Below are 24,382 nucleotides of genomic sequence, written 5' to 3'. Positions count from 1 at the left end.
AAGGTGCTCCAACCCGCCGAGCCTCATGGATATCTTATTAAGGTGCTCCAACCCGCCGAGCCTCATGACTATCTTATTAAGGTACTCCAACCCGCCGAGCCTCATGACTATCTTATTAAGGTGCTCCAACCCGTCGAATATCTCAGTAAGGTGCTTCAACAACTGAGCTATCTAGTACAGGCTATGGACCCCCCCCCCCCCCCTTCTATCACCTACCCTGTAAATTCCGATAAAGCTGGTTCAATAGTTTCGGAGGTTAAACGTGTGATTACTCGGGCATAGATAGATATAATTAAAAATGTAACAGGTAAATTAGATCAATTTGGAGTGGTACTGATGCAGGTGCGATCAAACGAAATTTTAAATTCAAGTAGTTAAATATCCCAAACATTTCTGTCATCCAACGATCAATATGGCATAAACATCTTAATTTAAGAAGTTAAATATCCCAAATATTTTTGTCGTCCAACATCGATGGCATGATTTCTTTCTTACTCTGTAAATATACAAACTTTCCAAAGTGACATTCAAAGACTATACTTTCAATTGTGATGAACAGTAGAAAATCTATAGAGTGTTACTTGTACTTGATATCGATCAATTTGGATCAATACTCATCATACTCAATTTCAAGGAGGTGCGAAGGTATTGATGACAACAACGTTAATTAATTGTTTTGTTGGACATTGAACTTTTGATCCTGTCCCTATCAAAGAACGTATATGTCTGATGAATACTGATTATATACATTATTATATAGTACAGATTATGTCTGATGAATACTGATTATATACATTATTATATAGTGCAGATTATGTCTGATGAATACTGTTTATATAGATTATTATATAGTGCAGATTATGTCTGATGAATACTGTTTATATAGATTATTATATAGTGCAGATTATGTCTGATGAATACTGATTATATACATTATCATATAGTGCAGATTATGTCTGATGAATACTGATTATATACATTATCATATAGTGCAGATTATGTCTGATGAATACTGATTATATACATTATTATATAGTGCAGATTATGTCTGATGAATACTGATTATATACATTATTATATAGTGATGAATACTGATTATATACATTATTATATAGTACAGATTATGTCTGATGAATACTGATTATATAGATTATTATATAGTGCAGATTATGTCTGATGAATACTGATTATATAGATTATTATATAGTGCAGATTATGTCTGATGAATACTGTTTATATACATTATTATATAGTGCAGATTATGTCTGATGAATACTGATTATATACATTATTATATAGTGCAGATTATGTCTGATGAATACTGATTATATACATTATTATATAGTGATGAATACTGATTATATAGATTATTATATAGTGCAGATTATGTCTGATGAATACTGATTATATACATTATTATATAGTGATGAATACTGATTATATACATTATTATATAGTACAGATTATGTCTGATGAATACTGATTATATACATTATTATATAGTGCAGATTTCATGCATCATTAACATTGATAACTCATATTAAGTCGTTCCTTCAAGCTTCATCAGACTATATAGTGAATGGAGATGATCTTATAAACGGATGTCCCGTGTCACAGTAGGTGTGGCACGCTAAAGAACCCTCACTGCTCAATGGCCGTAAGCGCCGAGCATATGCCTAAATTTGAAATCCTTCACCGGTATTTGTGACGTCTCCATATGAGTGAAAAATTCTCGAGAGCGAGCGACGTTAAATAAGATAAAATCAATCAATCTAAAGCTGCAGATGAGGAGAAATATTGATTTATCGATTGATTGATTGTTTTACATCCTGTCGAATATTCAATTTTTCCATAAAAAAAAATCAATATATGTTGCAAAATGTATTTATAATTGACTGAAGAGTATTTGTCGTTCAATATATAAAATCGATGATCGTCAGCATTCCGAAATTGACGCGCATGTTGATGTGGATGCAGGTTAACGTAAGTGTAGTTTTTCGTGGACTGTGTATTTTTAAAAAAAGCAGACGATTGTGACAAGAATGGATGATTCAGTTTTACACTGCCCTTGAGCAGAGAACGATTATAAAGTTTAATTAAAAAGTTGGAGAATATTTTACGGAAATATACAATGTCCTATACATACAGTTTATGGTGATATTAGGACCTGCTAAAAGTTCAATATTTATTTATTAAAACTATTCACGCACGTGCACACTTACACACCTACTTTTTTTTTTTACACAAAATTGCTACACGTTTTATTGGATGTGAAGCAGAATTCATATTTGTAATTGTTTAATTAGTACCAGTATTACTTTAACAATTTCGCTCATTGAAATCAAACCCTAATTGTCACAGTACGTACTACTGGATCATCAACCACTAAATCCCTGGATTTACGTGGGGATAAAATTCACGAATGTTGTACATGTATATTTCATTTCTTGTCACTGCTTTGTTACTGGTCAACACTGTTTGTGTTTTCCGGGAAAATGTACTCCGCCCTGTTTTTAATCTTAATTCTATAATGTACTTTCGATTTCGTTGGCGCCTGGTACAAAAGTAAACAAATGCCAACATGGTAATATGATCATTGTGCAATTGTGTTATGAGGCTCGCTGACATTTGATGATAATCTATGAAATTTTGTTCTGATATTTAAGTGGCAGACACACTTCTCAAGCTCTCAAAAACGAGGTAAGTTTTCCAGAAGAACAGAATTCCAGTTTTTGAGTTTACCTGATTTCCAAATAGGCTATTTTTAACTTGTACACGTGTTTCTTGCAAACGAATTAATTGAAAGTTTTTATTTATTTTCTTATTCTATTCTAAATTTTTCAGATCTGCCACGCGATTTATTTAGAAGGTCAGGTTTCCATAGCTGAAGAAGACACGAAATGGCAGGGACTTCACAGACATCAAAATTAACAGAGGCGGTGAGACAGTTATATACATGTACATGTAACACACAATAAATGGAACTCGATAGGGATAAATAATATGTTTTACGGCGTGACCGTGTTTGAGGGCGAAGCAAAAAAGTTTTGACATTAGTATCTATATCCAAAACAGGACAAAAACAACCCGAAGTTAGCACGCAGGCAGAGCTGTATCAAAGCATCCTAATTTTTGGACGTTTGATCCACCTATATATTGAACGCGGGAAATATAACGCAATTGATGTAAACAGTACATTGTGACGTCAAATTCAGTGTCGTTATTTAGCAAATTTACAAACAAAGCGTTTGAACCACAACAAAAAACATGGCGTTAATCGTGGAGTGATTATATATGATTACGAAAATAAGATTTGCATGCTTTTACGGATTTTATGTGTAACATCTCAGAACGACGTGAACTAGGGTAGACGAGATTCAAAATGGAGGAATACATCTCCACGCGCTAATATTCGAATCGACGCCATTGGTACCAAACTTTTCAAGTTCCATAGGTATGGTTTAATTTTTCATTATTTTCCTATATTTTCCTTTTAAACATGTATATACGTGTTACCTATAGGGAGAGCTCCGCTCTCACGGCCCTTCGGGCCATGAGAGGGCTTCGCCCTCTATGAATGCAAGAACTGCATTTTATCGACAGGTATATCTAATATCGAAAATATTTGTATGACTGATTGACAGGGTTCCAGGGCTCGAAATTAACATATGCCCGTCAGTTTGTGACTGCTTAAAAGTCTGGCGGACTGACTGACATTTGTTTTAGTCAGTCTGATGGGACTGGTTAATTTTCTAAAGCATCATTTTGGAAAATATACTTATGAAATTTTATACACACATTTGGCATGCTTCGATCTGTAGATATCCGACAAATCTGATTTGTAAATATAAATCCCACATTTAAGTGAACATTACAATATTGTCTGAGGCATATTGAGTTAAATTTCATTTTAATAACATTAACGAAATATGTTTAATTATTTCTGGAAAACTGTGTTGGACTGGTAAATTTTTCTGCAGACTGGTTGAAATTATACCCCATCAACAGTCCGACTGGACTGGTGATCGACATAAAAAGTTAGCTTCAAGCCCTGATGGATGCTAAGTCCAAAGAGTATGTTGAACTTGAATACTATGTTGGCAAAGCTACCACTAGAGCGAGTGCAGCTATATGTATCTGAGCAGATCCAGACATTACCCCCCCCCCCTTCTTCAGGAAAGTGTAAAAGGAAAGGTTCCACCTCATGCTGTGTTAAGGGCCCAATTATGTGGCATTTTTTACAACCAGAATTATGCTTACAATAACGAATAGGCAAATAAATGGATGGTGGGTTCACATCCTTCATTTCCGCATATGTATGTTTCTGAAATAGCCTCTAGCAGGGGAATTAAGTAATGTGATTTTAAAAACAAACTGGAAAAATTCATGTTATTGTACTGGAAATTGTACAATAGTCTTATAGGGTAATAAAAATCATCAACAATAATATTGTGGTCTTAGTAAAGTTTTAAATGTAATTGATTTAATCTCAGAGATCTATTATAAACGGATCCCGTGGGGATCTGGGTTAGAATAGGTCCTCAGTACCCTTTGCTTGTCGTAAATGGGACGGTCCTTCCAGGGTTGGCTAAAAAGTGGTCAATATGAGTATTGACCGGGCCGGTGGTCAATACTGGTTAAAACCAGTCAATACTGGTTAATACTGGTCGATTGAAAATTATTTGGTCATTATTAACAGTCTGTGTTATTTATTTTAAATGTTTTAAGTGACCATTATGGTAAATACTGTAATTCATAACATACACTATCAGTTTATAATATACTTATAAGTCATAATATTAAAAATAAATAATGTACAAATGACTGTTGAATTTGGGATGATGTAAAAGTTTCTGTTCAAATTCCTTAGTTTAAGAAGAACTACCTATAAGTATTTTTTCATCAATCTTCATTTTAACTGTTGAATAAACATTTGAGGGGGTGGGTTGGTGATGTTTTCATAACAATAACATGTACACTGGTCCTCTCTGGTCCCAGGCTATGCTTAATATTAACACCTGTCAACTCTGCTTCCTGTGCTCAGGTAATGTCCAGCTACCTTTTATTCTTTCTTAATCTGTCCAGGTACATGTATTAAGAGGTATGTCTCCAATTGTCAAGCTATGCTATAGAACTGTGACCCTCTGATAGGTACTGAAGATATTTCGGTCAGTTTCAGCAAACCAAATATTGAAACTTATGAAATTATATTGGATTATCTAATGAAAAATATTAATCAACAATTGATCCATATAATGAAAAGACTTGATTTATCTTTATCTTTGCAAGAAATGTACAACAAAAAAAAATGGACAGTTTAAATCACAATTGACCAGTATTGACCACTTGGGGAGTATTGACCGGGACGGTTAAAACCACTGGCTAAAACCCAACCCTGGGTCCTTCGGATAAGACCACAAAATTCGAGGTCCTGTGTCAGAGAAGGTGTGGCACGATAAAGACCCCTCCCTTCTCAAAGGCCGTAAGCGCCGAGCATAGGCCTAAATTTTGCAACCCTTCACCGGCATTGGTGACATCTTCATATGAGTGAAAGATTCTTGAGAGGGACTTTAAACAACATTCATTCAATCAATCAATTGTTATAGATGTAATTTGCTACCTCCATTAAGTTTAAAAATGCTGTAAAAACTACAGGGAGTGAACATCACTTCACTATAAGCAGGAATTTATTATCAGCAGGTTTGTTGTAAACATGTTTACTGTAATTTGTTTTCAAATCCCACATGCGCATAGAAAACAAAAATTTAATATGAATGTAAATTATGAATTATTGATTTTGAAAAACAAAACCAAAGTTACGATTTAATTAGAACTCAACAATACATGACTGTACTGTAATACTGTAACTCGTGCCTTTCTTTGAAGTTGTTGGGAAATTAACACGTAGAACACTAGACATGTGTGAGAGGTTCAAGTTCAATCCCCGGCCACGACGTAGAACTATTACTCAATGTTCATTGTGAAAATACGCAACAAATGCTTCTTCACCATGTGCTTTGTTTAAGGAATGAAAGTCCCTGATCGAGACCTTGTTCCTGGTAGGAGTAAATATGATTAAGAGTCCATTGTGCTATATAGGCACCTAATATTGAGAGAATGTTTTTACGAATAGAATCTCTAAGCAATTCATTTAAAACACCTACCCAAAGCAATTCATTTAAAACACCTACCCAAAGCAATTCATTACGAAGAAGAGGAGAGGAATACTGCATTTCCCTAACTTGAAATTCATAACTGGGAGTGTTACATGAGCTTGCACTTAGGATTTCAATCAAAAGAATCATATATACATGTATTATTTTATGCCTTCAACAAAAGCTTTCTAGGGATACCAACTTCGATTTTATCAATGTAGTGAGAGAATTGTGTGTTTGAAAATTATCAATGAAGATACGATAGTGTACGCCATTCCCACAACTGATGAAATGGTCACACCCCTTTTTCCTTTCTATTTTTAGCTGATGGTCAAAGGTATGAGGAAACACTACAATGAGAAAGAAGAAGGATTATCTCAGGTCAAAGTTCAAGTAGACATCATTTGGTCAACAATTCAGAAAAGGTACTCCCTAAATAGTACTAGACATTACATATATACATTGTAGTACTAGACATTACATATATACATTGTTTTACTGGACATTACATATATACATTGTAGTACTAGACATTACATATATACATTTTTTTATTCATGAAGTTCATCAAGAATTTAAAAGTTAAGTTTCAGAAGAATGACAAGTACTATTCAAAGCCACCATCTATGGGGCTCATGTTAGTCTGATATCATTAATATGAGGTTTATGTCAGTATGATATCATTGATTCGAGGTTTATCCCAGCCTGAAATCATTGATACAGGGTTCATCCCAGTCCGAAATCATTGATACAGGGTTCATCCCAGTCCGAAATCATTGATACAGGGTACATGACAGTCTGATATCATTGATACAGGGTTCATATCAGCCTGATATCATTGATACAGGGTTCATATCAGCCTGATAACATTGATACAGGGTTCATATCAGCCTGATAACATTGATACGAGGTTTATCCCAGCCTGAAATCATTGATACAGGGTTCATGTCAGTCTGAAATCATTGATACAGGGTTCATGACAGTCTGATAACATTGATACAGGGTTCATCCCAGTCCGAAATCATTGATACAGGGTTCATATCAGCCTGATAACATTGATACAGGGTTCATATTAGCTTGATAACATTGATACAGGGTTCATGTCAGTCTGATAACATTGATACAGGGTTCATATCAGCCTGATATCATTGATACAGGGTTCATGTCAGTCTGATATCATTGATACAGGGTTCATGTCAGTCTGATATCATTGATACAGGGTTCATCTCAGTCTGATATCATTGATACAGGGTTCATCTCAGTCTGATAACATTCATGACAGTTAAATATCATTGCTGATACACCTCATCAACCAGACATTACCAAGATCTGGGTTAAAATAGGTCCTCAGTACCCCCTGCTTGTCATAAGAGACGACTAAATGGAACAGTCCTTTCGGATGAGACTGCAAAGACTGAGGCATTGTGTCACCGCAGGATTGGCACGATAAAGATCCCTCCCTGCTCAATGGCCATCAGCACCGAGTATAGGCCTAAATTTTGCAGCCCTTCACCAGCAACGGTGACATGTCCATATGAATGAAAGATTCTTGAGTGAGACGTTAAACCAATCGATACTCTTTTATGACCAGATAATAAACTATTTCATTTCATTTAATTTTATTCAAGTATAAAATATCACAGAATGTCATGATTGTAAATTTAAAATAACAAATTGAAACCTGGCACAATCTATAGCACTATGCAGTTATAACAGTTAAATAATAAGTGACTGTATGAATAACATGACAAATGATGATATCTTAACCTAAGGATAACCCATAAAAGCTTAAATTAGCTTATATCCAATGGGGTCAACTATACCCTGATCCGATATTTTTCAATATTTTGGACTGGTCAGAAATTAGCAAAGTTAAAATATTTTACAAGGATGTTTGCAAGCATGCAGTCAAAATAGTTGATGTTCAATTTTGAAACAGATTCCAGCACTTGCATGCAGGTGACAAGGAAAATGCTGGGGAACCAGTGCTGGGCCCTGATGACAAAGAGCAGTTTGTGTACCTTAACCAGCAACTCTCACAGCTGACAGACAACCTCAGGAGCCTGGTGTCTGATGAAAACCAGGAACAAAGGTAAGATTAGTGCTAAAGGGGTGGAGGAAATCAACTCAGCTGAAAATAACGAACAATCAGTGATCAACGACAACATGTAGACATATTTTTAAAAATTCAAAAATGAAAGTAGAAGGCTGCTGAATTGATTTCCATTAATACAGAATTACAAGAGATAATACTTTAGATCCTTCAAAGGTACCCTACTGAAAAATATTGATAAGATATAATGTTATGTAATGCAAATGACACTCTAAGTACTGCAGTGAATGTTAGTAACACTAGTACTGCAGTGAATGTTAGTAACACTAGTACTGCAGTGAATGTAGGTAACACTAGTACTGCAGTGAATGTAGGTAACACTAGTACTGCAGTGAATGTTAGTAACACTAGAACTGCAGTGAATGTTAGTAACACTAGTACTGCAGTGAATGTTAGTAACACTAGTACTGCAGTGAATGTAGGTAACACTAGTACTGCAGTGAATGTTAGTGATGTTAGTACTGCAGTGAATGTTAGTGATGCTAGTACTGCAGTGAATGTTAGTAACACTAGTACTGCAGTGTATGTAGGTAACACTAGTACTGCAGTGAATGTAGGTAACACTAGTACTGCAGTGAATGTAGGTAACACTAGTACTGCAGTGAATGTAGGTAACACTAGTACTGCAGTGAATGTTGGTGACACTAGTACTGCAGTGAATGTAGGTAACACTAGTACTGCAGTGAATGTAGGTAACACTAGTACTGCAGTGAATGTATGTGGTAGGTTCCTCTCTATCCTTAGATTTAGTATGGAGGTTAATTATGGGAGTTAATTCTAGAGATTAGGTGGGTAGCTTTAATAGAAATCTTAATCAATCTGTCTTCAACAAATGTGGATATGTCATGTGCATATGTAGTATAGGAAATGTGTAATTTGCAGTCTAGAAGAAATGAAGTTATTTATTTGTCATGTGATAATTTTAGATATAATTATGTACTTTCATTAACCCAAATGCACCAATCCTTTTAATGACATCTTGCTTTGTGAATCAGTCTTTTCCAGTTTTCTTGCCCTGGTCTCACATTTTATTTAAATCAATTTTGAAATATTTCAACTTCATTTTAAATTCTTTTAGCAATAAGATGAAATAAAATAAAGGATTGCTCTTTAAATCATGTTTTAATTCGCATGGACAAGAGTTGCAAAATAAGTTTCTCAGGAATAATACTAGTATGTTAATGTGTACATATAGCAATGCTATGTGATTAATTCCACCTTCCTTATATAGCTGTGTGTAGATGACTGCAAGGAGAAGAAGTGGTAGTGGGAGGGGGTGTAGGTAAATAGTCCGATGAACAGATTGAATGTTATGTAAAATTATTTCTCGCCAATAAATCCTATAAGATATTGGAAATAACATTTCTCCAGCTTAATTTTAGGGATTTAGAGTAATTAGGATGTTCTTATGATGAAGATCACAACAGCAGATTACAAAGTTTAACCTTATTATAACTGTAACTGACCTGCTCTCACAGCCCCATGTACAAATAACCAGTACAGTGAAAACTGACTAATCCAACACCTGAGGCAGAGCAATCCATTTAATTGGGCATTCCGATCCTTATTTTCATTCTCAATTTCATATTTCATAGTTTTACGCTGTTTATCTCAACACACTCGTATTCTGACAAACATTTTTTATCTCCCAGTGCATGTCGGAATAGACAGGTTTCACTGTAATTAAATATATTCATTGTATAAAAACTGTCGTTTTCTGCAGTACCTGTATGATATGAAGCAGGGTCTCATGCCTCGTTCACACGAATGCGCATTAAATTTTACTTCGCATTAAATTTGATGCGAAGCAAAATAATGCGCATTAAATTAATTCGAATTAAATAGCGTTCACATGGCGGTAATATTTAATGCGAAGTAAACTAATGCGCATTAAATTCGATTGCATCTCTAAATTAAAGGGTACGCACAATAAATAAAAGAATATAGATTATATCATTGAAAATTATTTTATAGATATTTTAATGAATATTGTGGAGATACAGAATTCATTGTTTGAAAAACACTTTATATCTTTTAACAATGTACATGTAACTGATCTACATACAAGGAGTGTTGTCGTGTTTGTTTTCATATGTTCCCAAGAAATCACTTGTTATTTCTTCTGACGACCAGCATTCACTTTAGACATTATATTGCTTCTTCATAAGCCCAGTTAAAACATTGGAACATCTCTTTCACCATTCCGCTGACTACTGTTGTGACGTAATTTTTAATTACTAACACGTATTATACACTGTAAGTCTACTATGACCTCATATGGCATAAAGAAATTCAACAATGATTGAGCGGCCTAATATTTGTTTTACCGTAAAATCATATTATCACTATTTCAAAACATTTTTGTCGTATTTAAGAGCAATTCTTTCCATATTGTATTACTCAGTATGCCTATGAAGAGCACATATTTACGTCTGACATTATCTAATGACATGCTGTTTGTACATGTTCTTTAGTGATTACTATCATTTTGATTAGTTTTTCGCACAAAATTAACATTGATATGTATAGCTGACCACGGGTATGATGCATGTGACCCAAATTTGCCATTACGCATACGTCTACATTTAATGCGAATTAGCTTCGCTTAGCGTTCACACGGAGCTAATGCGAAGTAAATTTAATTCGCTTTAAATCGCGACGTCAATTTTAATTCGAAGTAAACTAATGTGCATTAAAATCTCCGTGTGAACGCGGTTCAGATTTAATTCGCATTAACTTACGTTTACAGTGCAACTAGTGCATTTTCTTCTGACCTCTGAGACCAGGGGTCATTTATTTAAGCCCCCCCCCCCATCTACCAAACATACACGGATGTCACATTCAGGGTGCCTTTATATGACAGATCACTTATTCTGAATTGTCAGAGTCAGGTAATAATAATTCCTCTCCCTCAAGCTTATCATTGTTAAAGTGTCCATTTATATCCTGCATGCTTTTAACACATGCTCCATTGCAGTGAATCATAAGTGTATGTCAATAACAGACACGGATCAGTTTCATTCATTCTTATTGTCTTTGACGTGTTGGCGGCAATGTTTTGTCACTTTTGTAAGAAGACGTTGTAAGGATTAAGTGTATGGGTGCAGTATCCCCTTTATAATTTTTTTCTGTATGGATTTCAGTGTCATAAGGTTCGGGAAATGACTGTGGTAAATGGGATCGTGATGACAGGACTGTATTTGTTAAAAGCATTGTTTGTTAATACACGTATATTGCCCCTGAATTCAAATATCAAACAAAACTCCCCTTTGGGTACAGATACTCTGTTTAATGCATTTCTTTTTATTACCATCTTATTTCAAGATTAACACAAGATGTGGGGGTTTTAAGTAGGAGGGGTGTACTTTGACATTGAATACTGAAAGGACAAAGGGATCGTAGGATAATGAGACAATGGGATGATAGGAAAATGAGACAATGGGATTATAGGATTTCATTTGAAACAATGGGATTATAGGATAACGAGACAATGGGAATATAGGATTTCATATGAGACAATGGGATTATTTCACATGAGACATTGGGATTATAAGATTTCATTTGAAACAATGGGATTATAGGATAACGAGACAATGGGATTATAGGATTTCATGAGACAATGGGATTATAGGATTCCATATGAGACCATGGGATTATAGGAAAATGAGACAATGGGATTATAGGATAACGAGACAATTGGATTATGACCTTTGATATGAGCAATAATTCTTCAATATTAAGTATCATGGGTTTACAAGACTGCATCAGAATTTATAATCTGCCCCTACCCCCTTCCTTTCACTCCTCCTGTAAAACAATGCTACAATTGGATTATTAAAACACAATGGTGTCTTACTACTCCTCTTAGTTACATTTTCTACATGCAGAAGTTTTAAAATTGAATTAACCCCCAACACCTGGGAGAAAAAGCTTCACAGCAATATAGTTTCGAAATGGTTGAATTTCTACGTTGAAATGTACATTGAAAATGTGTATTATGATTATGATTGATAATGGGATTGATTGATTGACTGAATATTGTTTAACATCCTCTCGAGAATATTTCACTTATATGGAGACGTCACCATTGCCGGTCAAGGGCTGCAAAATTTAGGATATGCTCGGTGCTTATGGCCATTGAGCAGGGAGGGATAGTTATCGTGCCTCACCTGCTGTGACAGGAGACCTTGGTTTTTGCGTTCTCATCCGAAAGACAGCCCCATTTAATCGCCTCTTACGACAAACAAGGGGTACTGAGGACCTATTCTAACCCGGATCCTCACGAGATCTTGATAATGGGAATGTCTTGATACATGTATGTTTCTATGATGATATGAGTGCTGATGTGTACCCAGCAGGTACTTTTGCTGCTGTATATGCCTTGTGTTTTTCAATGTTTTCTTGTCTCATGTTTTTTTCAAAATTTCATGTACAATTTATACTAAAATAATGGTTCTTATATACAATGAAGCACATATGATTATGTTTATGATATGTTCAACATTTGAAGAAAAGAAAAAGAAGATAGAAAGTATATTCAATTTACATTGAACAACTTGAGCTCAAAAGTAGGATTTATAATGGATTATTTGGAGTAGTAGACACTTGAAATTCATGCTGGGGATTATCCTAAAATAGCTGTTCCTCCCACTTGCCCGAATTTTTCAATTTTCGTGGTACATTCAGGAAAATGTCCTTGACCTTCAGACATGCTTCATAAACAAATATTTAGGTTAAAGTGAAGTCTATACAGAAAATTTAAAATAATCATAAATCTGTAGTAAATTCTGCTTAAACAGGATGATAGGGATGAAATGTCTGGGGGATGAATTCACACTGGGAATATTATGTTGCATACAGAACAGATGTATGTCTGTGTTTGTGACAGTAAATGTCTATACCACTGTCAATTGGTATTTCACAGTCAACACATTTGCTGTAAATGATTAGTATATGTTCATCCTAATTTCTGAATTAATCTAGATCGACATGGTCTCTTAGTATGAAAATGATAACATCTGTTACACGTGTTATACCAGTTAAGTAGTTCTGTTGATCAACATTTGATAGTTATACAGAATTAATGGGTTGTTGTTTTAGTTCAGACGGATCAATGTTTTACAGATATTTTACCGAGATTCTATGCAAACAGAGTAAATGCGAGGAAGCAATTTCAAACAAGTCTTGATGTATGCATACAATATTCACGAACAAATGACATTCAAGTAGGGTTTGCAGTTTAGTAGTATTTAGTGCAAATGTATTTAGTACAAATGTGTCGTATGTAGTACAATCGTGTCGTATTTACTACAGAAATGTCGTATTTAGTACAAATGTGTCATATTTAGTACAAGTGTGTCGTATTTAGTACAGATGTGTCGTATTTAGTACAGAAATGTCGTATTTAGTACAGATGTGTCGTATTTAGTACAGATGTGTCGTATTTAGTACAAATGTGTCGTATTTACTACAGAAATGTCGTATTTAGTACAGATGTGTCGTATTTAGTACAGATGTGTCGTATTTACTACAGAAATGTCGTATTTAGTACAGATGTGTCGTATTTAGTACAGATGTGTCGTATTTACTACAGAAATGTCGTATTTAGTACAAATGTGTCGTATTTAGTACAGATGTGTCGTATTTAGTTCAAATGTGTCGTATTTAGTACAAAAGTGTCGTATTTAGTACAAATATGTCGTTTGTTTGAACTGCGTAACATTTATTGCTGTCTTTATAAACATTCACTGCCAACAATGCATGCTTGATTTTGAAGTGTATGTTCTTACTTCAGAATGAAGAGGTTTTGTTGTACTTATATTATTGCTTTTGGGAGTGTATGCCACTCATTCAAATGTTAAGTAGTACTGTATGAGTGGGGAAAAATATCAGGAGTGCAGTGCACACAGAGAGTTGAAGAAGCGTACAAACATACCATTATAACAATGATGACAATAAGCTTAATGATATTTCAAACTGTATTATCCCTTGTGGATCCGGGTTATAATAGGTTCTCGGTATCCCTTGCTTGTCGTAAGAGGCGACTAAATAGGGCAGTCCTTTGGATGAGACCGCAAAAACCGAAGCCCCCTGTCACAGCAGGGTGTGACACGATAAAGATCCATCCCTTCTCAAAGGCCATAAGCGTCGATCATAGGCCTAAATTTTACAACCCTCCACCGACAATGGTGACGTCTCCATATGAGTGAACCATTCTCGAGAGGGACGTTAAACAATATACAATGAATCAATCAAACTGTATCATCGTATTGTGTGTATGACTAGAATAACAGTATTTATCGTATTATGTGAATGATAAGTACATGTATAAGAGTTCAATTTGTATATAACTATATACATGTATCACATTGTGTGATTGACTGTAGATTTCAAACGGCATTTTTTTCACCGTGCTTTCACTATTTGTCCAGCTCTCAGTCTTTTTTCCATTGTCTTTCGGAACTCCAAAGTCAAATGATCGATCTTTAAATTATAATAAAGACAAGGGATGTATGCGCAAGAGTAGAAGGACACCTTCATATTGCATCAACGATATCAAAACTCTAGATAACGATTTCTTAATGATATAAACAATGTGTATATCAATACAGAGAATTTTAGGACGTCTATTTCAACAGTTCAAAATTTCAACAGGCATGGAAGTAGAATGAAATATAAAAAATAAACCCCATTTTTGAAAATACAGGAAGGTATGAAGTGCGACGCTTCACGCCGGCATACTTCATGACCATGCCGGGTTGAAGTACCGCAGCTCATACGTTTATTTTCAAAAATTGGAATTCATTTCTTAGATATACATGTTTAGTCATAAAGCTTTTAACATAACGTAAGGTTAAGGATTGTTTAATCCAATAACACTTACCTTGGTTTTGCAACCAAAAACTACAGCATATTTCTTTGTTTGATAATTAAACTTATTTAATATGTTTGCTATTCAGTGTGATATTTGTCTATAATTGTGTTGTATGCAAGGTGAAGATAACGAACAGTGATCAATCTCATAACTCGTACAAGCAATGCAAAATAGATAGTTGGGCAAACACGGACCCCTGGACACACCAGAGGTGGGATCAGGTGCCTAGGAGGAATGCTGCTACATAAATATGATAATGGAATGCTGCTACATAAATATGATAATGGAATGCTGCTACATAGATGCAAGGTGAAGATAACGAACAGTGATCAATCTCATAACTCGTACAAGCAATGCAAAATAGATAGTTGGGCAAACACGGACCCCTGGACACACCAGAGGAGGGATCAGGTGCCTAGGAGGAGTAAGCATGTGAAGTATAGGAACCTGCCCGTTTTCCGTCTCTCTGCTATCAGGAATATGATCGCTGAAAGTCAGCTTAATTTCCCACCATAAGTCCTTGTAGCATTTATTACTGTTAGCAACCCTTGTTTTATAAGCCTTGTAACTTGTTTTAAATAAACATTTACACGATGATAATTCTTTCTTTTTTTTTTTTTTCTTTTTTTTTTTTAGATATATGTATCAAAGTTACTGCTACAGTGAAATTAACACAATACATTTATTTGTTAAGGACGTGGGATACTCGTGCAATAAGTCTGTTGTAGAATTTTGTAAAACTATTTGTAAATGTTAGGAAATAACTTGTTAAAAACCCTCATTATCAAGGTATTTGTCTTTTGAAATTACCTTTGTTTTTGCATTATTTACAAATCTTTACTTGACAGTTTAATGACGAAACGATTCTCCAAAATCGAGTCTTTTTATGTAAGCAAACAAACCAGTGAAACGTTAATTTTGTAATTTAAAGCATGTTCATTTTGTACAATCACAAATTTTAACATTTAAATGACACATTTTACCTTAAGTATACTTGAGATGTGGTATATTTATTAAACTTGAATCAATATCCATTTATTTTGAAAACCTCGTAAACAATAACACACATCAATCTTTGTTTTCAAAACAAAAAAATAAACTCTCTATAATGAGCTTATGTCATGAGGAATAACCTTAATTTTTTTGTGAAACCTTCTAAACATATTAGACTGTAGATTTTGATCATTTAAAGTGAAAAACAAAATTTGAAGAAAAATCGTGAATCAGTCCCTTTAACACAGCGAAATCCCACGTAAACACAGAAAATCTTACTTCATTTGATATGTCAGATATCCAGGGTGTCTTAAAGTATGACCATAATACAATGACATATATATATATATATATATATATATATATATATATATATATATGTGTGTGTGTGTGTGTGTGTGTATGTATGTATGTATGTATGTATGTATGTATAGATAGATAAATAGATATTATACATTTATTGCATGATAGTGAGGGAGATATGAAGATTTATTCACCCAAGAAAAATCATATACTGAGCCAGAAAAGCTGAAATTTATATGAAAGCTTCCTTATATAATACAGATTCTAAATTGTTAAAATCATGGCCCCGGAGGTCGGATGGGGCCACAATAGGGGGTCAAAGTTTTACATACAAATATATAGGAAAAATCTTTGAAAATCTTCTTCCCAGAACCATTAAGCCAGAAAAGCTGAGATTTATATGAAAGCTTTCTGATATAGTGCAGATTCAGGTTTGTTAAAATCATGCCCCCCTGGGGTAGGATGGGGCCACAATAGGGGATCAAAGTTTTACATACAAATATATAGGGAAAATCTTTAAAAATCTTTTTCTCAAGAACCATTGGGCCAAAGAAGTTCACATTTACATGAAAGCTTTCTGACATAGTGTAGATTCAAGTTTGCAAAAACCATGGCCTCCAGGGGTAGGTTTGGGGCCATAATAGGGACTACGGTTTTACATGCAAATAGATATGGAAAATCTTCTGATATGGACCAAGGTGACTCAGGTGAGCGATGTGGCCCATGTGCCTCTTGTTATTATATACTTTCAATTTCATTTAGAAACTAACAATAATTTTATTTTTAACAATAACTTTATCGGTTTAACTGAGTAAAAGATGAAAAACACGAAAAATTTGAAAATTAACGGCGTAAAAATTTGATTGTGACGTAATGTTTGCGGGCCAGAATGTTTCGTGTGATATATGCCCGCAAACTTTTAAAGAAAAAAGAAGAGATGAAATTGAAAGTATATAATAAGATAGGGGAATATGATGTTTGAGAGGGAGATATGAAGTTTTGTTATTCCTGGCATGTGACCGTCTAGACCAATCAGATTACGCGTTGCATAGAATTCTCATACTGAGGTATAATAAATAGATATAAACATACGAGTTGGATAGAAATCATATCAAACCACGGGAGATTCTTTTCATAATGTTAACCCCTCTCTCCATCCCCACCGGTCTGGTTGTTAATTCACGTTATTGTATTGTTGGGAATTTTGTTTCGTGATGCTTTGTAAACAAAATACGTAAAATTGGCGTTTGTGACGTCATAATCGGCATACGAAAACATAGTGTAATAATTGAAATTTATGTAATGGCTGATATGTTTGCCCAACTATTTATTTTGTATTGCTTGTAGGAGTTATGAGATTGATCAATGTTCGTTATCTTCACCTTTTATGTGCTGTATAAAGAAGTAAACATGTGATAAATGTTTGAATTTGCCTTTCAACAGACACTTGGATTACATCAAGGCATACTATCAGCAGTGTTCAAAGGAAGACAACTCTAATTTTGTTGCTGCGATCCAAGGTAATATAAGAAAATCTGATAGAGATGGGAAAAGAAGGATGCTATATATACAATAATATTTTGAAATTAAAAACTTTCAAATCTACCATGTTTAGTTTTTAAAAGGCAGTTTTAGTAGAAGGTAACATGAAAATAAGAATTAAAAAAAAAACTCTGCTAGACTTGAACCCTCGATCTTTTCTGTATTTGTCCACTTTTTGTATTTTTTTTTAAATTGTACGGATATGCAAACTTTAAAAAAAAAATTACAATCTATGTCTATCTGTCTTCATACTCCTGAAAAAATAAAGTAACTATAGTCAAGTATACTCAATCGCCTTTGTAATATTTTCAATATATATTATACAATTATTGACATTTTCAGTCAATACAATGACGTAGCTACCTGAGAAGAACAATATTGACTGAACACGTAAGGCTGAGTGAATATTGTACTTAGAGGGTAACTTAAAGCATCTCATTGACCGAAAAAGGGCAATAAGTGATTTATAGCATGATCGAATACATCAATGATTCAAAATTCATTTTTAGTTTCATTAAAAATTATAATGAATGTCCATGACAATTTGGTTAGTGATGGATTGGTTTTGTTAAGAATTTCACTTAAGACTTGCATTGTAATTAATTGTAATATCGTATGAATTGTTTACTGAGTATCATCAAATGTGGCATAGTTGATGCAAAATATTGAATATGTCTCTGAGGTTCAAAGTCGGGCGAAAGTGATATCTCCACTAAATAGATTCGAAATACGAAATACGAATTGTACTTTGCATAGCAATGCATATTGTGGTGTCAATTATCACCTACATATTGTGTTTATATCTCTTAACGGATTCGATACACATGAGCTTGTTCTGCGTATGATCAGTTTTTAAATAGAGGCAGCTACTGACAAACCAGTTGATGTCACAGGGATTTCAACAATCTTGTTTTAAGTCAGCATTTTGTAAATTCCATGATCGTTACAACGACCTAGTTTGCCAATACAACTTGTCATTTGAGTCAAATGCTGTCTGAAGTATTAATACTGATTATTAGGTCGGTTGTTTTTTTTTTGGCACACCGAGTTTGACTACGGATTACTCCGTTTACCTGATCCAGACATAGGACTCACGGTGGGTGTGACCTATCGACAGGGATGCTTACTCCTCCTACGCACCTGATCCCACCTCTGGTATGCCCAGGGGTTCGTGTTTGTTCAACTCTTTATTTTGTATTCCGTTTAGGAGTTTTGAGATTGATCCCTGTTCGTCATCATCACCTTTCCTTTAACTGGCTTACTTGTCATAACATTTCATCAATATATCGCTCGTTTAAAAAAACAAAAACATTTTATCTTTATGCAGAGCAAAGTTCCGATTACAAGATCTAGTCGAAAGTGATTAGAGAACTAAGTTTTCATTGGACAACCGCCACATTCATAAACAATCGTATCAATATTTAAATTTCCAATGATTTCGGTCTGATTGTGGAGAAATCAAATGTTATATTCACCTCAAAGGCACGTGTGTAGATGAACATAACTATTCTATTTCTTCTAATTTGGGGGGGGGGGATTTCAACCAATTGGAAAGCTTTGAAATTTTTTGATCATGTAATAAATATTTATATTAATGATTGTCCTATATTCATTATATATATGTGCCCCAGAGGAATGTTTGCTAAAGTGTATACAGGAATTCTTGATATGCTCTGGGGAAACTACAATAAGGTCAACCATACTACTCGGATATTTTTTTTAGACTTGGAATCGATGCATTCAGCAAATTGTTCAGAAACAGAAGAAATAGAAAATCACATTAACAGAGGTATGGAAAAACTGTTGGAGTCCTCTTATACTTAATTTGCTCTCATTGGAATATTTGTAAAGTACGAAATAATTTGTATGGATCACACACTATACACAGGTAAAATTGCAACATATGTTAAACATAAATATATATCCAATCATAGCAAGTTCACCTGTACATACGTATGTCTTCTTCTGCAGCCATTCGACATTTGTCCAAAATTACAAAGACGCTGAATGGGGAAGGTCAAGGAAAGATGAACCAGTGCAAGGTCACCTGTAGTAAGCAGGTCACCAAAATGTCAGGTCTGCGGGAAAGAAATCAATAAAGAAATAATCCGAGAAAGTGACCACACTGCCTTCATTGTTCGTGTTCAAGTTTCATATATGGTTCATCCAATATATTGTATTTTTAAATCCTTTCCCCCTTTTACATTTACTCTTTGTTGTCCAGAATGTATTTTTTCTCAACGACTGCAATTCATGATTGGGATTAGTTTTTAGCTCTTCTGAGCCGAAGGCTCAAAGAGCTAATCATATGGCCATATGTCTGGCGTGTGGTGTGCAGTGTGCGTCAACTTTTTTGAAAAATGGTTATATCTCAAGAACCCCTAGGCCAATTTTTGTCAAATTTGTCACAGGGTATCCTTGGCCCAAGGGCTTTCATTTGTACTAAAACTAGAGTTGTGACCCTTTAACAAGGGGAGATAATTAGGAAAATGCAAACAAAAGTAGTGGTTCCTAAAAAAAATCTTCCTTCTCAAGAACCACTGGGCAAATTATCACCAAACTTATGCATAAGGATGAGGATAGGTTGTAGATAAAAAATTGTTCAAGACATCATCCTGGGGCATAGGGTGTGGTCTCAAAGTCACTTCAAAGTTGACCTAGAATTTTGTTTTGTTAAAACTTTGATATTTTGCTTAGTATAAGGATTAGGATCATCAAATTTTGTCAGTTGATGCATCTTAGGACTTAATATCATGTTGTCTCAAAAGTAGGTCATGGTGACCTACTTTTTGAATTTCGCAGGTAATTATTATGAAATGGATTTTGATGAATATCTTGGACACTTTTGAGCCTATGATCATCAAAAGTTGTCAATTGATGGATCATGGGACCTTGAACTGCATCATGTAAAAAGTAGGTCACCATGACCTACTTTCTGAATTTTATGGCTAATCATTTATATATACATTTTAGGTTGTTATTTCAGATACCAAGAGGTTTAGAATCATCAAACCTTGTAAGTTGATGCGTCTAGAGGCCTTGAAACATATTTATAAAAAAAAAGTAGGTCACAGTGACCTACTTTTGAATTTTTGCAGACATTCAAATTTCACATTTTCAATTTTAGATGCATATTTTGGACACTATGAAAGCTAGGATCATCAAACTTTGTTAGTTGATGCATCTTGAGTCTTCATAGTTTGTTCACCAAAAAGTAGGTCACTGTGACCTACTTTTGGAATTTGACGTCTATATTTTAATATTTCAGATACTATTTGACTTACAATTATCAAACTTTGTCAGTTGTTGCATTTTGAGTCTTCAGAGTGTGTTGACTAAAAAGTAGGTCACCGTGACCTATTTTTGGATTTTGACGGCTATATTTGAATATTTCAGATACTATTAGACTTACAATCATCAAACTTTGTCAGTTGATGGGTCTTGAGTCTTCAGAGTGTGTAGACCAAAAGGTAGGTCAATGACCTACTTTTGGAATTCGACGTTTATATCTGAATATTTCAGATATTATTTGACTTCAGTTATCAAACTTTGTCAGTTGATACATCTTGAGTCTTTGGAGTGTGTCGACCAAAAGGTAGGTCACTGTGGCATTCTTTTGGAATTTGACAGCTATATTTGAATACTATTTGACTTGTCAGTTGATGCATCTTGAGTCTTCAGTGTGTCGACCAAAAGTAGGTCACGGTAAATGTTCAGGTACTATTTGATTTAACATCATCAAACTTTGTTAATTGATGAATCTTGGTTATTGTGAATTTTTGTCTTTTCTACAATGTAGCAGAAGAGCGTTTCTAGGTCCATGGGCCTCTTGTTAAAAATTCCTATAGAAGCTTACTTAAATATGTCATCAGAAAGCATTCGTAATTTAGTCAATATGAATTGCTGTTGTTGCAAATTACATGTATATCCATTATGCTCCTGCCTTTGTATTGCAATTTTTGTGTAGCTTATATTTAATATGTTGCCGTGCTAATGATTGGCTGGTATCGTGACATTGCTAGTAATGTACTGTAATATATACTTGATTTTCGCCTGTGATTTTTATACAAATTTCTGTAACAATTTATATAATGGTATAGCGAAGCCGTTTGTCTGCCCATTAACTATTATTAAGTTTTCTGTGTCTCCGTATAGCTGGGACATGTTAGTGCCCAAAATTATCAAACCATATCAGTTTTTGCATTTTAGGGAGGGAATGTGTTGGGCCTAAAACTAGGTCACAGTGACCTTGGTTAAGAATGTTATGATAAGATTTTATAAAACCTAAAACTAGGTCACAGTGACCTTGGTTAAGAATGTTATGATAAGATTATATAAAACCTAAAACTAGGTTACAGTGACCTTGGTTAAGAATGTTATAAGATTTTATAAAACCTTGCCCCTACTTGGAAACCTAACACTATATCATTTGAATGCATATTACATTTTTGTAGGTTAGGTAAAACATGACTTAAAACTAGGTCTCAATGACACAAATTGTTCGTAGTTTGAAAAGAAATAATAAAATATCTGCAGGGCTTATGACCAAAAGTTGGTGTGTATGTTTTATGTAATTAATTCCACACACACACAAAAAACGCAACTCCACATACCTATTATTTTGATAAACAAATACATTGCATGTGGATACCAATTCAAGCATTACATTTGCCAATACACTTCCTTATATGACAGTACTAATGAAATCGATGTTCGATTTCGTGTAACATGAATTTGGTCACGTGATAATTTTTTAGTTCTCTTTTTTGGTGAAGTTCATAGTTAGGAAAGGTAATTAATAATTTGATATTTAAACTACAATAGGATATTTCTAAATGCTGGTTTGTGAAATGCTTTGATTTGTTCTATGAGACCTGATTCATAGAATTCTGGAGATTTCAATGGCTGTAACATCAAGGGGATTGTAAGTGTCAAGCCTGGGGATTTTTCTTTTTAAATTTTCAAACATCACATTTGAGAATTTTTTCACCCATGTTGAAAAATCACGAGCTTTATGTGAAATGCCACAATTTTTCACCTATGTATAGCACTAGATTTCCTGACTCCTGCTGCTAGTGCTGGTCACCCGGCGAAATAACAGTCACTGCTTACGTTACGGGGTAGATATCTGTCACTGCCTAAGTAACCGGGTAGATAGATATCAGTCACTGCTTAAGTTACCGGGTAGATGTCAGTCACTGCCTAAGTTACCGGGTAGATGTAAACAAGTTATCACGATGCTGGTATCGAAACTCTAAACGGGGACCTCATACCAGGCTAGTGCGACTGATGTCTGAATTGATTGTTGTACTACTACAAGGCAGTGTCTTGTCACTAATGAAACCATGAAATGACATGGTCTACTTGCAAGTGATATTTCCACTGAATAGAGAATTATGATTTGGTATGTCCAGGGCTCCGTTTTGCCCTTCTCTTAATTTAGGATCTTTTATAGGATTTATAAGATTGATATATATATATATATATATATATATATATATATATATATATATATATTCGTTATCTTCACTTGTCCATCCTTTTTCTTAGTTAAATTGAGAAAACCAATAGGATCGGGCAACAGGCATAGCCTATATAGGCCCTCTCTCAACAATGTTGTGTTTTTGATATTACTATTATGTTTTTGATTTGTTGTCTTTTTGATATGTTATTTTATAAATTTTGATATGGTTTTTTTTTTCATGTGTAATGTGTTTGATATAATGTCATTTTGATATGTGGTCTCTTTTGACTAATATAACACATATTGTAGTGTAGGAATTTTTCCTCTCGAGAAATTATAACAGACTTTGCCCCAAGACCATAAACTGAGAATAAACTGAGAATAGACTTAAGTCAAACTTCTGATTACTTGTATCTAAAGATTTAAGTAGCACAGATGTTATTAAAAAAACAAATGTGGGTTGATAGAAATTTCAAATGCAAAAATATACCAAAAGTTTTATTTGTTTATGAAATTATTGCAAAAGTTACCTGGATTTGAAATTTAGACTTGAGTCCATCCTTAGTAAATGGTCTTGAGGCCTGGTGTCAAAAATTATGGCTATAGTTATCATTGTGTTCTAATTGTTTAAGAACAAACCCTGATTGGGTGTACCATGTGCCGTTGCGATGCTCTTTTTATATACATTGTGATATAACGATTTAAATTTGCCAATTAAGACTATTTTTAGTTATACTTTGTCTAGTCGCTTTTTTGAAATTTAACTAAATAAATTATCAGTAGGTGATCATGTTTTTTTTTTGGTTTTGTTTAATGATTGTGGGTTTTTTCTCATTATCCTCCACCAATGTTATGTAAGTGACGATATTTAAAGTCAGGTTTTGCAATTGCATACAACATAAATTTAATTATGATAGAATATCTATTCTCTAATCTTA

General features: G+C 34.2%; 1 protein-coding gene across 1 annotated transcript; it reads left to right on the top strand.

The window, feature by feature from the left end:
- The first annotated feature begins 2,522 nt into the window (after nucleotides 1-2,522).
- On the top strand, nucleotides 2,523-24,232 carry LOC125666634 (uncharacterized). The gene is made up of 7 exons (XM_048899828.2): nucleotides 2,523-2,700; nucleotides 2,845-2,939; nucleotides 6,480-6,580; nucleotides 8,095-8,247; nucleotides 17,882-17,958; nucleotides 19,704-19,769; nucleotides 19,952-24,232. Exons 2-7 carry the CDS (start codon nucleotides 2,901-2,903, stop codon nucleotides 20,077-20,079), a joined length of 564 nt encoding a protein of 187 aa, XP_048755785.1. The 5' UTR covers nucleotides 2,523-2,700; nucleotides 2,845-2,900; the 3' UTR covers nucleotides 20,080-24,232.
- The last annotated feature ends 150 nt before the right edge of the window (nucleotides 24,233-24,382 follow it).

The sequence above is a fragment of the Ostrea edulis genome, chromosome 10 (assembly GCF_947568905.1).
Source record: "Ostrea edulis chromosome 10, xbOstEdul1.1, whole genome shotgun sequence".
Classification (NCBI taxonomy): Eukaryota; Metazoa; Mollusca; class Bivalvia; order Ostreida; family Ostreidae; genus Ostrea; species Ostrea edulis.
Note: the sequence above shows the minus strand (reverse complement) of the source record. Positions and strands in the feature narration are given on the sequence as shown.

Bases quoted from the DNA above. Each gene is read 5' to 3' on its own strand.
- LOC125666634 (XM_048899828.2), top strand. From the start codon at position 2,901: ATGGCAGGGACTTCACAGACATCAAAATTAACAGAGGCG. The intron at 6,581-8,094 runs GTACTCCCTAAA...ATTTTGAAACAG, and splicing joins TGGTCAACAATTCAGAAAAG to ATTCCAGCACTTGCATGCAG. The intron at 17,959-19,703 runs GTAATATAAGAA...TATTTTTTTTAG, and splicing joins TTTTGTTGCTGCGATCCAAG to ACTTGGAATCGATGCATTCA.